The sequence below is a fragment of the Macaca nemestrina genome, chromosome 7, assembly GCF_043159975.1.
Source record: "Macaca nemestrina isolate mMacNem1 chromosome 7, mMacNem.hap1, whole genome shotgun sequence".
Lineage (NCBI taxonomy): Eukaryota > Metazoa > Chordata > Mammalia > Primates > Cercopithecidae > Macaca > Macaca nemestrina.
The window spans coordinates 52,389,512-52,405,410 of NC_092131.1; the positions used below are offsets into that span (position 1 = coordinate 52,389,512).

Sequence of the window (15,899 nt, forward strand, 5' to 3'; positions counted from 1 at the left end):
TCAATGGTACAACTTGAGCTCAAGGAGAATGTCCTCCATTGTTCTGAAGACAAAGGGGGCTATATATTTCAAGAGTACTTCACATACTCTGGTCAAGAGAATTATCCCTTGACAGTAATATTTCATCTAAACATGCCATATATGTCACTGCTATCCAGTAATATATGAAGTTTCAGTCCACCACCTCTAAGGAATCATTCCCAGCAACATACCGAAAGTTGATGCCTTTCCTGTATTTAAGACTTTTAACATTTTTCTACCTTATCTGTGACATCTTGGTGTGCCCTCCAAAACACCTAGTTTATGGCACATCCTACATATTCAAATGTGTTCGTTAATTCACCTAGATTTCTTTGGTTCAAAGTTTTCATGAAAGTTATCTTAACCAACCCAAAAGGCGCATATTGTCTGACAAGAGGTTAACATCAGTCTTCTGAGACTCTTCAGCTTAAAGTTGTGCTCAACAAAGCCCAAACAATCAGGTAATCACAACAAATCAGCATGCCCAAAATTAAAGCTTCAAGGAGTAGATGAAAAAAGCAGAGATGATAGAGATGATAAATGTGGACAAGGAGATTTTATATTTAAATTGCAGTAAAAGTAAATGCTAAAGTTTAGTCTGATTTTAAGACAAGCTGCAGATTTTCTCTGTTCAGTGGATTGTTTCTAGGAGTTAGCATTACAACCTTGGAAGTCTTGTTCACTTTGTCCTGCAGCATTTTTTCAGTTGATGCCAATGCTTCCATTGCTTCCCAGTTTTTCTCCCGAAGGTCCTAATCATTTTTAGAAAGAATGATTTCAGTTTATCCATTATTGAAAGATTTTTGCTTTTTTACTTCATCAGTATTTTGCACTGCATTTAAATGCTGGTTACTGCAAAATTATTTCAATGGGAAAATATGCATATTAGCAAAAAAATAAAAAACAATGTTCAGAAGTTTGAATGAGAAAATAAAGACGCCCACTTTCCATGTTTTAGTATATATACCAAATAGGCCAGCTTTTAAAATAACTACTATGCACATGTGACAAAGAAGAAAGCATTCAAAAGTAAAGACACAAACCAAGAATACATACATAATTTCAGGTACATCGAACATTAGAAGATTAAAGACAGAGCAAATATAGAAGTATTACAAAAAGCTTTTCATCTGATGTTTAAACAAGGCCCAATAACACTCATAGGACTTTCCACTGCAGTGTAACATTTTTTTCTCTATGTTTTAATACAATTAACATTTTTCAAATCTACCTAGGAATCCCATAGTAACCCACTGTGTTCTATGTCTTTCTTGGCATGGCCTAACATTCATGCCACAAAACAACCTTACATGAATTGTATAGCTAGTTGATCAAAGAAAAGGGGAAGGCTGGAAGGCTATAAAATAGATTCTCTTGGAGGAGACAGAGGTTATTAAAAATTGAGAGATCTGGATTTTAACAACATTTCATTCACAAATATAAATATAATCTTCTATATTTCAGTCTTTTTTCCAGAATGAGAAATCTAAACAGATAAAAACCAACAACAAAAAATAAAAAGCCAATAATCACCATTTATTACTTAATATATGCCAACCACTGTACTTGGCAGTTCACAAATTCTCATCGTTACAACAACCGCATGAGGTATTTATTCTCATTCTATAGATAGGGAAACCACAGCTCAAGTGAGTTAGGAAACTGAGCCAAGTACACACAGAAAATGAAGTGGCAGAACTAAAAGGAAAGACTGACACTGCTATCTGCTGGCCTCCAGTGTCCTGGCTCTTTTCACACGGGTTCAGTGTCTCCAGCGCTGCTGCTGCTGATGCTGCTGCTGCTGCATTACCATGCCCTCCTTATCTCAGAATCCCAATAATAAAACACAGTTAAGATGTTAGCAGTATATCGGCAAGTTCACCTCAAGTTTTGTGGCTAAGCAATGCTGTTAGTAGTGTTATACCAACACACAAGCGGCAATTCATGTACCTAATTTTGACAAACTCAGGGGTACAAGAAAATGTCAACTTGTTAAATTAAGAATTTAATGCAAACTTTGAAAAATAGAAAACACACATCCATTTACTAGCAATACTCCCTTAGATTTCAGTAACAGTTTACCCTTGCTCAAGTGTTAGCAATCACAGTACAGTGTACAAAAATTTCTTCTCTAGCAAGAATGCTTGGACTCTACTTTATAGGTGTTGTCCTCTGGTATGAGAAAATTTAAGAAATTCTACTAAATTCATTATTTGTCTACTCAGTAAGTTATTAAGATTCATATTTCTGAAAGCACTATCCCTCCCCTTTCTAGTATAAACATAGTTAGGTTCTATGGCCTCTAACACACTTAATTACCAAAATTTGAACCACCTCTCAGTTAAAAATGAGAGGTTCTGGCCAGGTGCCATGGCTCACACCTATAATCCCAGCACTTTGGGAGGCCGAGGCAGGTGGATCACTTGAGGTCAGGAGTTCGAGACCAGCCTGGCCAACATGGTAAAATCCTATCTCTACTAAAAATACAAAAAAAATTAGCTGGGTATGGTGGTGCACACCTGTAATTCCAGCTACTCAGGAGGGTAAGGCAGGAGAATCACCTGAACCCAGCAGGCAGAGGTTGCAGTGAGCCGAGTTCATGCTACTTCCAGCCTGGGCGACAGAGGAAGACCCTGTCTTTAAAAAAAAAAAAAAAAAAACCAGAAGGCTTTCAAAAGACCTCATTACTGAGTATACTGGGTTTGAATACTGGTATTACTTTTGGTTTACAAAAAGGCCAGCCCAATCTAAGAGGAAATATCTTTGATTTTAAAATACCAAGCTGAAAAACATGTTTTCCAAATAAAAGTTCCACAAAAAGTCAACTGCACTTTTAGTTTTTAAAAATAACTAAAGGTGTAATAATTATAACTTAACATTTAAATATTTATAAGAATAAGAATTCGTCTTTTCACTTATTTTAAAAAAACTGTTCTCCAATAATGCCCCACCCCCCGAAAAACTACACACGGAAAATAGTACTTTCTCACAAAGATTAAGAAATCTAAAGTAAAAGTAGATTAAAAAAAATTCCTGGACCATATTTCAGTGTTAAAGTAATAAAAAGAAAAGCTTCATTCTGATTAAGATTTACTTACATTGTTTTTCTTCCTTTGGTGTTCAACTGCATCCTTCAAAGAATCTAACTCATTCCAGAGACCACTTATCTCTTTCTCTCTTTCTGAAATTCTAAACCAGAACATGAATACGTGTAGCAAGATTTTAGGTAAACAGTAATACAACTCAGATCCCTACCTATCAACATTTGTTACTACAAAATAAGAATATCAAGAAATGGTACCTTGAAAAGTACATTAAAGAGTCTACCTACTGTTTAACATAGAAAGCCCATCCTATGAATTTCAGAAATGATTTCTAAGTTTTTATACCTAATATGGTACGCTTAGGCTTGTGCTAAAGAGAAATCTCATTCCCTAAGAAACAGTTTATGAATATATTAACTGTTGTAGCTATTTATATTTTTACTTGGGTCAGTACACAGTAGCTATTTTCAGAGGAGTTAAAACGGATGTAGAAGCAGTCCCTTAAATATTTTTCTTCCCAGAGGGCAATGAAATCAGTTATAACTTTAAATGGCTAACCCACAACAAAAGTATAATATTAAAGTGAGCTCAGTGTTTTCTTGCCATTTTCATACCAATCTCAGCATTCATGTTTTTTTCTGCTACTGTTTCCCAGAAACGCAGAATGCAATGGCAAAGATTCATAATTTGATTCTGTTATAGTTGAGAGTGGCTGGAGTAGAAAGTTAAATAACAAATAGCTCTTCGCTTAGAATCAGTGTCTATATAAGAAGCTGGCAAACTAAGGCTATGGGCCCACTCCACAGTCTGTTTCTGTAGGTCCTCGAACCAAGAGCTGTTTCTACATTTTAAAAGTGTTGTTTTATATATACATGTACACACATATACACATATATATACACATGTATAAAACAGACCTATGTGTCCCACAGGCCTAAAATGCTATCAAGGCCTTTACAGAAAATGTTTGCCAACCTTTGCTCTATATAGTCAAACTCAAGATTCGATTTAACAGTCAATAATTCTAACCTAGTAAACAAGCAACTCTGTAAACCAAGATGGAAAAACATTTAGATTTAAAAAAAAAAAAAAAATTAACAATTTTCCCGATGATAGATCACTTACATCATCTATTAATATACTTAATGTGGTTGACATTTTAACATGTTGAAACACACTAACTTATGTGAAATGACCTTAAATGTAGCCTCACAGAGAAAATTACAGGCTAACAAGAAAAATGTATCAGTTAAAAAAAAAATCTCCTTAAGAAACACAATCATAAAGACTACATATATATTTTTTTTTCTTGGTGCCAGGCTGGAGTGCAACGGTGTGAACTTCCTGGGCTCAAAAGACCCTCCCACTTCAGCCTCTGGAGTAGTTGGAACCACAGGTGCATGCCACCACACCCGGAATTTCTAAACTTTTTGTAGAGACAAGGTCTGACTATGTTGCCCACGCTGATCTCAAACCCCTGGGCTCAGCAATCCTCCCGCCTCAGTCTCCCCAAGTGTTGGGATTACAGGTGTGAGCTACCACATCTAACCTAAAATTTCTTTAAAAAATGAAGCTAAGCCAAAATTTGCATCATTCAATTACACAATCACACCTAGAAGAAGACCCAGTAAGATAATTGAGATAATAGAAGGTGATTTAGAAAACCCTGCAAAGCATAGTTTAACTTGATCTGAATGCCTAAAAAAACAAAAACAAACATCTCCCTCAACAAAATATTCAAATCCAAGTACTATAAAAAAAGCATCTTAGCCAAAGGTACCGCTCAACTCTAAACTGTAATTCAAGATATCCAAATAGAACTGTAAAAATCAGGTGCCATTTGCAGTTACACTAAACTGCTTATTTGAGAACGGTTTATCACATAAAAATAGTCACTACTTTATATACTGTGAATCAAACTTATTACTTACACTTTTAATAATTCTTCATGAGGGGGAAAAGAAGATGCCTATCAAAAGAGTTAAATGTTATTTCAAAACAAAACTTTTCAGGAGACTTAAAAATATTGAAGCTTTTCTCAGATATAAATTAAGAAAACAACAAAAGTAAAAATAGCATATATTTCATATAAAAGTCACCCTGACTTTAATCAAATAATTTTAATAAAAACATGTACAAATCTGTAAAATGTATTGAATGCTAAATCCAATCTTCACTGTTGCAGCATACTTAAACTCTTCATTTAGTAAGTATTTATCAATTTCCCACTATGTGTATGGAAGCATATCTTAAATTTTCAAACTGCACAATTCATATTTGACTACATAAAAATGTTAAGCTTCCAAGTTAAAAAAAAAAAAAAACAGAAATGAAATCAAAAGAAAAACTAAGATAAGTTATGTTTCCTCACGTTTAACAAAAAGTTAATTATACATCAACATGCAAAGGTACACAGCCCTTCATATATGGTATTTATTCCTTGGTGACAATAATCTCTCAAGCTTCTTGTTTGCAAGGACTCCAATTTATTTGTTTCTCAAAATACTATCAAGTCTATCCATATACATTCATAAATTAATTTAAAGGCTATTTTGGGTAGCATCTTTTATAAAAACACATTTTGGTTTTTACCAAGCAGAATTATAACTTGAAAACCTCTTTTAAATACTAGTACACTATCACTTATGATACACTTGTTAGTTTCTCTCCAGTTACCAATGTTTCATTTGGGAAGACAGTGTGTGTACACACATCTTTAAGCCAACCGCTACAGTATTTAAACTGACTTGCTAAGAATTCTAGGATCAGAAAACACACAGATACAAAACAGAGCTGGAGTACAGGCAATAATATTATTTGTGTATACATTATAAATTATAGATTTGTTTTACTTTGGATATGACATAGCAAGTTGCTTTTTTATATAAAATTTGATAAACATAAATAAAACATACTTTATTCTCAATAAAAATGCAGAAATGGCAAAAATACTTATATGTCACTGGTTATATAATTTTTTTGCCACCTAAGTGAAAGGCAAGACATCTAATAGTACCTACCTGTTGGTAGTTTTGTTGTTTAAGCTGTTCAATTTGGGACTTAAACAATTTGTTTTCATCTTGTACATCCTAATTAAATAAAAATTAAACATCAGTATCTAAACATTTTTTTCCACATAAACTTAGATCATACAAGCTAGAAACAGATCATACAAGCTAGAAAAATTCCAAAATAGCAATAATTTTAAAGTGTGTAATAAGCTCTATATTAAAACATATGATGAAATTAGAGTATTTATATTAGTACTAGCAGCAGAGTTTGCATGTCTCAATGGAACAAAATAGAATCCAGAAATATACCCAAATAGCTCTAAGAATTTAGTATGAAGTGACATTTCAAATCAACCTCAACTCCAGTAACATTTTGGGCTTGATACTTTTCTTTGCTGTCGGGGGTTTATCCTATGCACTGCCAGACATTTAGAAGCATCCATGGCACCCATCTACTAGATGCCCCAGCCCCGCTGCCCCAGCTGTAACACCCAAAAATGTCTTCAGATATTGGCAAATGTCCCCTGGGGAACAGAATCACTATTGTTATGATGGATTATTTAGCAATGTGGCTAGCCTTCTCTTTTTAATGGTTACAATGTTATTGTTACAGCTTACTGATATAAGTTACATGAAATAACCTAAACAAACAAAAAGAATTATAAACATATTAGAAGAAAATGTTTTTGTTTTTTTTTTTGATGGAGTCTCGCTGTGTCACCCAGGCTGGAGTGCAGTGTTGTAATCATGGCTCACTGCAGCCTCTGTCTCCCGGGTTCAAGTGATTCTCCTGTCTCAGCTTCCCGAGTAGCTGGGACTACAGGCACCTGCCACCATGCCTGGCTAATTTTTATATTATTTTAGTAGAGTCGGGGTTTCATCATATTGGCCATGTTTGGTCTCGAACCCCCGACCTCAAGAGATCCACCTGCCACGGCCTCCCAAGGTGCTGGGTGGGATTACTAGTGTGAACGTACCACACCCTGATGAATGTATTTTTATGATCGTAGAGAGACATCTTTCTTCCCAAGACTTAAAACTCTGGAAATTACTTGTATTTGAGTACATAAAAGTTTCAAATTTCCCAAAAAGGTTTTTCCCCTTCACAAATGAAGTCAGAAGAAAAAATGGGGAAAATAAATCACCTCGTATAATAACAAAAGGTTATTTAATTTCCTTTATTACATAAAAAAGACCTTACAAATTAGTAAAAGAGTCAACCCAGTGGAAAAAATGTGGGAAAAATTAAAGGACAATTCATATAAAAATGGCTTGAACATATGAAAAATGCTTAACTTCTCTCACAATCAAATGCAAATTAAAAATAATCTTACCATCTTTCAAGTATAATATCAAATATTTTTACCCTTGTCAATGTTGGAACGGAAGAAGGGGAAATGGCCCTTAGTTGGTGAGAGTGTCAATTAGTAAAAACACTTTTGGAGGTCTATTTAGCACTGTCTAACAAAATTTAAAATGAACCTACATGAGAGGGAGAAGGAATGTGACAGACTCAAACTTTGAAGCATGTAATGTGAGCAAGATTAATCCAAGACAATGTAGGTATCTACAAATTTGCTACTACTTCAAATCAATGTTCTGTAACTAATTTGAATACTAACTGCATGAAGGTGAGAAGATACTGATTTTCTATTTAATTATCTCTTTCAACAAACAAAAAACCGACATAAGCCTTGATCCAGAATTTCACTTCTAGGATACAGATACACTATTCAAAACGTGTGCAAGGATATTCACTGCTGCATTGTTTGTGCAGAAAAAAACAGCCCTAAATAATCTAGGTACCCATCAGCCGGGATTGGTTATATAAGTGATATATGCTGGGTACAGTGGCTCACGCCTATAATCCCAGCACTTTGGAAGGCCGAGGCGGGCAGATCACCTGAGGTCAGGAGTTCGAGACCAGCCTGGCCAACATGCTGAAACCCCATCTCTACCAAAAGATACAAAAAGTAGCTGGGCATAGTGGTGCACGCCTATAGTCCCAGCTACTTTGGAGGCTGAGGCAGAATTGCTTGAATACAGGAGGCAGAGGTTGCAGTGAGCCGAGATCACGCCACTGTACTCCAGCCTGAGCAACACAGCGAGACTCTGTCTCAAAAATAAAAATAGAAGATGATGATATAATCATCCAATATCATAAAACTATTAAAAGTTAGGGCAGAAATGTGCTTTATATGGAAAGATCTTGAAAACACTGTTAATTGTGAAGGAAGCAAAATACACAAGTTAGTATAGTTCAACAGAGTATTTTATAAGCAAGTATACACACATACACACATTTTATGCATGGGTACTTACTCAAAAAATATGCCAATAATGAGACCTAGTATCTGGGTGGGAGGGAGATTCATTCTGTACTCTATTTTTTGGCAGCAGTTAAAAATTATTTTAAAGCATGCAAAGACAATAATTTACAAAATAATTAATTTTAAGTCACCATATTCACCTGTAACAGCTTTGTTTTGCTAGAAAGATCACTCTCCCTCTCTTTTAGCATGGCTTCTACCCTCTTCAATTCATTTTCCTTTTCTTTCAACCTAGAATTTTTTACAAATATCTACATTTACTAAAGTACATAAAAAAAGAAAACCAGACTCCAATATCACTCCTAATAAAAAAGATGGCAGAAACAATACAAACCAGCTTTTTTCCCCCATATTATATCAACTTAGAAGTTTGTTTTAAAAGATATTTCTAGGATCACTCAGTCATACTTAACATTTCTTAAGCAAATGTGGCTTTATCTAGGAAGAAACTCTAAAACAAAAACTAAGAACAAAACTATATTTTATCTAATTGTTGCAAAAATTACCACTTAAAAAGCAAGGAATTTTGCCCTAAGAATCTCAGTCATAATTTGCTGACCCTGGAAATTATGAAATATGTATAACCTTTGTACTGAAGAGATGCTATGGATAATTTAATCTGTTTTTCCCTTACCCAATGCAGATGTAAATCTTTATCTAGCCCAAGTGAATCTCAATTGCCCTGGTCATCCTAAGCAATAGACCTATAGCATAACACCACCATCAAAATGATCTGTTTAACAGTTTCCTCAGGATAGGAAATCTTATCCATTTCAGTATCCCCAATGCCAGAAAGCACATAATAGAGTCTCAAGTATTCGTTGAGCTGAACACTTATTTTTACCGCACCTTGATCTAGAATTTCAAGATGCTTATAAATCTATATGAAAAAATGACAAAACAGCATACATCAAGAGTGAGATAAATATATAAAAAGGGAAAAACTTAAATACATATTGCTAAGTAAAAGAAGCCAATCCAAGGCTGAGCATGGTGGCTCACACCTGTAATCCCAGCATTTTGGGAGGCCAAGGTGGGAGGATCACTCAAGTCCAGGATATCAAGACCAGCCTGGGCAACACAGGGACATCCTGTCTCTAAAAAATTAGCCAGGCATGGTGGCATGTGCCTGTAGTCCCAGCTACTCAAAAGGCTGAGGTGGGAGGATCACTTGAGCCCAGGATGTCCTGGCTGCAGTGAGCCATGATCACACTCCAGCCTGGGCCACAGAGAAAGACTCTGTTCCAAGAAAAGAGAAAAGAAAAGAGTCAATCCAGAAAAGCCATATACTGTATGATTTCAACTATGATATTCTGGAAAAGGTAAAACTCTGAAGACAGTAAGGTCATTGGTTGGGGGGGTGCTGCAGAGGTATGGAGGAAGGGAGGGAGGGATGCACAGGTAAAACACAGGAGATTTTTAAGGCAGTAAAACTGTTTTGTATGATACTGTAATGATGGATACATGCCATTATACGTTGGTTAAAACCCACAGAGAGTGATCCTAATGGAAACTATGAACTTCAGTTAATAACAACGATAACAATATACTGCTACTGGCTCATCAGTTGTAACAAATGTACCATGCTAATACAAGATGTTAACAGTAGGGAGAATTGGGAAGAGTATATGGAAACTGTATTTCTCTCATTTTTTCCTATAAATATAAAAACTGCTCCACCACAAAAAATAAAATCTATTAATTTAAAAAAGAAAATGGCAAAAAAAAAAAATGTAAGGCAGAAATATACCTAAAATTACCTACTTTAATGGTCTACATATCCCTACTATAAATAGGCCAGAAATGCTGCCCTAAGCTTTCCAAGCAAATAAGAGATAAGCACCTTGACAGTTACACAATAGCCAAAAGACAAACAATCATTGTACAAACGAGCAATCTTCCAAAAACAGAGTAATCTCCCTTGTTTTTAAAAAGATAATAACCTAATAAATATACTCAATATCTTGACAGTTTAAAAGGGGACACTTCTTTAAAACAAATATCAATAAAGAGTAATGGTATCACCAAGAAAAATTTGTTAAGAGCAATTTTAAAGGGGGCCAAAAGGATCAGGTCCAGATACCCCTTCTCACCACTGTAACCTGCTGTAGCTTAAGACAACAGACTCTCTAGAATAAAACATTTTCTAAGATTAATATCTACAAAAACTGACGCCTCTTATGCTGACTAGATTCAGTATTTTTCCTATTCAGCACAGGATGACAAGTTCCATTTTCCCTATAAATAAATTAAAATTATAGAAAGGTTTAAAATTCATTATCAAGATTATGGCTAAAATTATCTTCTGGTTAATTCAGAGATGTTACTAACACTTTCAAATACTAATTTTCATTTGAAATAAGTTTAATCTCTATAATAATTGCATACTTTGTTTTAAAAAATAACTTAAAACCAGTCTATATTTGCAGAAAGAATAATTGAAAAAATGAGTTTGATGGATTTGGAAAGGATAAAGAATCCAGGTATCTGAAAGCATTTATAACCTTTATTTTACCCAACAGAGACTTAGCCTATTTGCCTCTGGATTATAATTTCCACTTAACAATAAAGTTAATCATGTACAGGAAACCCATCATTATATTCGAATACACTCTGGAAAATAATGAGACGTTTGCTTCTCTTCAAAATGCTGTCTTAGAGCATACTTACACAATCTCAAGTTCTTCAAACTGTGATGCAGAAGACACCTGAGAAACAGAATCACATTTTTAATGCTAACATTAAAAAAAAAAAGGTGCTACGACACATATATAGAATCACCCACCAATAAAAAAAAAAAAAAAACATAATTACATGCAGTAAATTTAAGATTGGGCCATTTATAAAGCAAGGACAGAATGAGTTTTATTAAACAATTTTTAATACTTATTTCTTAAAAGATTAAAGACTAATACTTTAAACAGATAGTTAAGAATGAGCTAAGAGTCTATTTGAAAAGGCAGAGATAAGGAAATGCTTGTAGGCTCAGGTTGACAGATTAAGCAGTTAAGTATGATTCGCCAGAAATAAAAGTTAACTTATTTAAACAACAACAGAACCATGGTACAACATAATTTTTCTGGCAAAGAAACTCAGAACATATTAACATCTTGACTTTCTAATACCTTAAACAAAGATTTCTCATTCCTTATGTAACATGCTGGTAATTTGTTTATACTATACCTCTTTCAAGTTATGTTGTGCTACTTCCTGAACATGTGCTTTTAAAGATTCATTTTCTTCTTGAAGATCCTTAAAAAGAATAGGTATAAATTAAATTGACAGTCAAGTATAAAAAGGCTATTTTTTATTGTTTTTAACTTCTCACCTGTAACCACTTCCCTGTATTGGCTAGGTCTTTCTCTTTCTCTTCTAAAACAGCCTTCATGGTATTCATCTGTTCCTCTTTTCCTTTTAATCTGATAATAAATTAATTAGAACTCTAAATGAAAATGTTACATGACCATAAAAAGCAAAAATCTTAAGACACTGAAAAAAGTATATTTTGGGTAGTACTCACAGTCCAGCTGATTAAAATAAACTAAAACTTAACAAGTATAAAGGTATACAAGGCTGGGCGCGGTGGCTCACGCCTGTAATCCCAACACCATGGAAGGCCGAAGCGGGCGGACCATGAGGTCAGGAGATCAAGACCATCCTGGCTAACACGGTGAAACCCTGTCTCTACCAAAAATACAAAAAATTAGCCGGGCGTGGAGATGCATGCCTGTAGTCCTAGCTACTCAGGAGGCTGAGGCAAGACAATCACTTGAACCCGGGAGGTGAAGCTTGCAGTGAGCCAAGATCGCACCACTGCACTCCAGCCTGGGCAACAGAGCGAGACTCCATCTCAAAAAAAAAAAAAAAAAAGGCATATAAGATTTTGGAGACAATCAAATCAGGAAGTACAGGATGATTAAGGAAAATCATTCTATCACTGAATATCCAGATATGAGTAAGTTATTTTAGCTCTACCTCAACCCTGTATCACCTTGTTTAAGTCTATACAAACAAATTTGGAAAACTTACTATGATTGTTCTGGATGTGAAAGATACCAATTTCACATGGCTATTAAAATAGGCAAAGAGCAACATCTCAATTTGAGGTTATATTCAGATTATAAATCATGAAAAGACTTCCTACCTCCTTCCCACAAAATAACTTACAGGTTAAAGCCAAATAAGAAACTTAGGGCCCTTAGGAGTTTTGAGATAATTAGTATTTTTGTATTTTCTAAAACACCACTTGAAATCAAGAAGCTATAATTTTCATTATACTTCTATTTAACTCATGAAAAAGAAATAGTAAAAGGAAATGAGATAAATGGTACTTACAAGTTCTGAAGCTCCTGAACTTGGGAAGTGATAGATAACTGAAATACAAAGGACAGAAAAATCTATTAATAATCCTTTCGATTTAACTTATTAAGCTTTGTAAGTCTTTATAATGTGTACATTTCAAATTACAAAGAAACTAGCTAAATTTTTCATGACAAAATGAGATGTGTTTGAGTTTACCTCCTCTTGACTCCAGTAACACAAAAATTAATAAACTAAAAATAAGGGGGAGGGACAAGGAAAATAGTCATGAATAATAAGTCTAATGTGATGCTTTTTTTCTTTAGGCTAGTCAAGTGAAGCAGTGGGATGGAGAAGGAATAAAGAAATCTCTAACTGGTTGTGATCAATCAGTTGTAAATACCACTGCACTCAGATCAGCCATACTTCTACAGTTGTGAAAAATTAAAATATTAACTCTCCACACACCTCCCTACCATTATCAGAGATGTTCTCCATCCCAGTTTTCAAGGCCAATTACTCAACAGTACTCTATGATGTCTTTTTTTAATTTTTTCTTAGTCATACACAGTCTGATAATACCTTTTATCCTCCACTCTCTTCTCACAGGCCCTTCAGATTCTTGGCTTAGATGTCAGTTCCTTGGGAGGAGACTTTCCTGAACTCTCAATCTATATTAGAAAAGTATGATCTTTTCATCCTACCTATTGCGCTCAACACATTATCTCCAATCACTAGTGATCCACCAATCATGAATACAGTGCTTTGATGAGAACTGCTTTGACAATAAATACTGCTGAATGAATCTATGAGATGAATGAATCATCTCTTCAATGAAATCTCACCATTTTTTCAAGGAAGCCTTATCAGATTAAAATCAGCAAAATTCATCAATTTCCAGTAATCACATCTATGTCTGAAATCCCAATGAAACTTGTACTTTGTTCTAAGGCAGAGGTCAAGCAATGTATATTCAAATAACATTTTGGTCCATGCAGTTTTCTTTTAAAAGGGGTGGGGAGGATTTAAAAAATTGCCTAAGTGTTTCATGTTTCATTTTTAATTGGAAAACTAAAATGAAACATTAACACAAAAAATGTTCTAGAAAATAACTATGAACGGTTAAAATTTTTAAGATATATAGATTAAAATATCAAGAACACTTTCTCAAATCAGGCAAAAAATAAAATTAAAAGCACATAACCCAATATACTTACAGCATACTACTAAAAGTGTTTTCTGAGTAACAAGAAAAAAAATCAAATAGCTCGTAAATAACACATAACTAATAAATCTGTCATGCTATGGCTCTGGGATTTTTACCTGTTGAGCCTTTTCAAGCTGGACATTTCCTATTTCTTCTTTTAGAGCCTTTATTTCCTGTTTCAAATCCTTGACAATGACAAAACAGACAAGATTGGACAATGGAAACACAGAAATTGACATAAAATGCAATGCACAGACAAACACATGAAATTAAATGATATTAACTAAAGTTGATAAACAAAAACATAAAACACAGTTCTATGTCTCCCAATACCTGAACAGTTTTCTCCTTGTTAGCAACTTTGAGAAGTTCTGCCTCCAGAAGCTCTTCTACAGACTTGATCTTTCCATCTTTCTCGTGGATCCTTCAATAAAGAAATGCAGTATAATTTGATTAGAAATCACCAGACCCATCAAAGATATAAAAATAGCAGCAAATAATGAAATGGCTCTCCAAATCAACCCTTTCCCATTTTAAATAAAATAGCAACATGTCTTTGTAGAAGGGCCAGGGCAAATATAAAGCTCCTCCTAACAGACAGCTGAAGCCTATGCACACAAGAAGTCAGTTAAGTGCTTCAAAAGTACATCAGAAATATAAGATTTGTACCCTGAGGAACACAGGGGAGAATCAAGTTCCATTCAACTATACTGACTCCCATCCTCTGGAAACAGGTTTTGTTTTGTTTTGTGTTAATTATTATTATAATACTGAATTTGGGAAATCACAGCTAAGTTCTCTTATTCCATTAAGAAAAATTCTAGAGTGAAAGTTAAACATACATCAGCTGTCCCAATTGCACAATAAAACTAGATTTCTGAGCACACACACACAAAAAATGGACCAAAGAAGAAAAACCAGTTTATAATAATGTTATCACTTACACTTTCTTAAGTTCTTCAACTAAAGATGCAAAAGAAACCTGGAAATAGGAAAGTATCCTACTTAGTAATTTATTCAAAATAGAAATGGGTCAGAAATAGAATGCACATTATCCTTAGATTTTCCACTACAATCAAAATCCAAATAGGAAAAGCCCAGGCATTCTTTCGAGACTTTTTTAATGTCATAATAATGACAATAAATAGCATTTTGAAAAGAGGTAGCTTTAAGGCCACTTATAAATATGTCAAAAGAAAAAAATCATTAGATAAATGTTAAAATTATTTAATCAATAATTCCAACCATAGAGAAAATGCAACTAAGAAACTGCCTAATTTCAGGCAGCCTCTTTTACTAGAGTCTTACTTTGTATTTGTATACTTAGAACTTTTTATCACTCTAGTAAGAGGCAATGGCACCCTATCTGGAGTATTCATCATAGTACCTGGCATACAATCAGTATTATATAAATTGCAGCCTCTATTACTGATTATCATTCATAAATTAAAACTATAATTGACAAATTCCAACCTGGAGGAAGAGAAACAACAGACTTGTTTCTATGCAACAGTTTGCCCCCTGTTTAAAAGAGAATGGGCTGGGCACAGTGCCTCATGCCTATAATCCCAACACTTTAGGAGGCTAATGTGGGAGTACCACTTGAGGCCAGGAATTTGTGACCAGTCTGGACAACATGTCCAGACCCCATCTCTACAAAAAATAAAATAAAAGTTAGCTGAGCATTGTGGCATGAGCCTATAGTCCTAGCTACTTAGAAGACTGAGCAAGGAGTTATCACTTGAGCCCAGGAGTTCAAAGTTATGGTGAGTTATGATTGTACCACTGCACTCCAGCCTGGGCAAAAGAGCAAGACCCCGTTTCTTTTAATTTAAATAAACAAACAAAAAAACAAACAAACAAAAAACACAGAGACAAAGAACAGTTGTAAAAATGTACTACATTACCTGATCATTTTGCTTAGCTTTTAAGTCTTGAACTTCTTTTGTCAGAGATGAATTTTCTGTTCTTATTGCCTTTTTCAAAG

The 15,899-nt window shown here is 34.4% G+C and overlaps 1 protein-coding gene across 19 annotated transcripts in view; it reads right to left on the reverse strand.

Moving 5' to 3' along the window:
* Nucleotides 1-15,899, reverse strand: part of LOC105473588 (kinectin 1) — a 160,346-nt gene that overhangs the window by 75,620 nt on the left and 68,827 nt on the right. For 8 of the 19 annotated variants that reach the window (XM_071100127.1, XM_071100125.1, XM_071100121.1 and 5 more), the window contains 13 exons: nucleotides 15,820-15,888; nucleotides 14,857-14,894; nucleotides 14,246-14,336; nucleotides 14,029-14,097; nucleotides 12,742-12,779; nucleotides 11,735-11,825; nucleotides 11,590-11,658; nucleotides 11,077-11,114; nucleotides 8,547-8,637; nucleotides 6,086-6,154; nucleotides 4,997-5,034; nucleotides 3,120-3,210; nucleotides 687-773 (listed from right to left, as the gene is read on the reverse strand). In XM_071100127.1, coding sequence (XP_070956228.1) covers nucleotides 687-773; nucleotides 3,120-3,210; nucleotides 4,997-5,034; nucleotides 6,086-6,154; nucleotides 8,547-8,637; nucleotides 11,077-11,114; nucleotides 11,590-11,658; nucleotides 11,735-11,825; nucleotides 12,742-12,779; nucleotides 14,029-14,097; nucleotides 14,246-14,336; nucleotides 14,857-14,894; nucleotides 15,820-15,888 — 879 coding nt within the window. The remainder of the gene's footprint in view (nucleotides 1-686; nucleotides 774-3,119; nucleotides 3,211-4,996; nucleotides 5,035-6,085; nucleotides 6,155-8,546; nucleotides 8,638-11,076; nucleotides 11,115-11,589; nucleotides 11,659-11,734; nucleotides 11,826-12,741; nucleotides 12,780-14,028; nucleotides 14,098-14,245; nucleotides 14,337-14,856; nucleotides 14,895-15,819; nucleotides 15,889-15,899) is intronic. The other 11 variants (XM_071100130.1, XM_071100126.1, XM_011727440.2 and 8 more) reach the window with 3 other exon arrangements.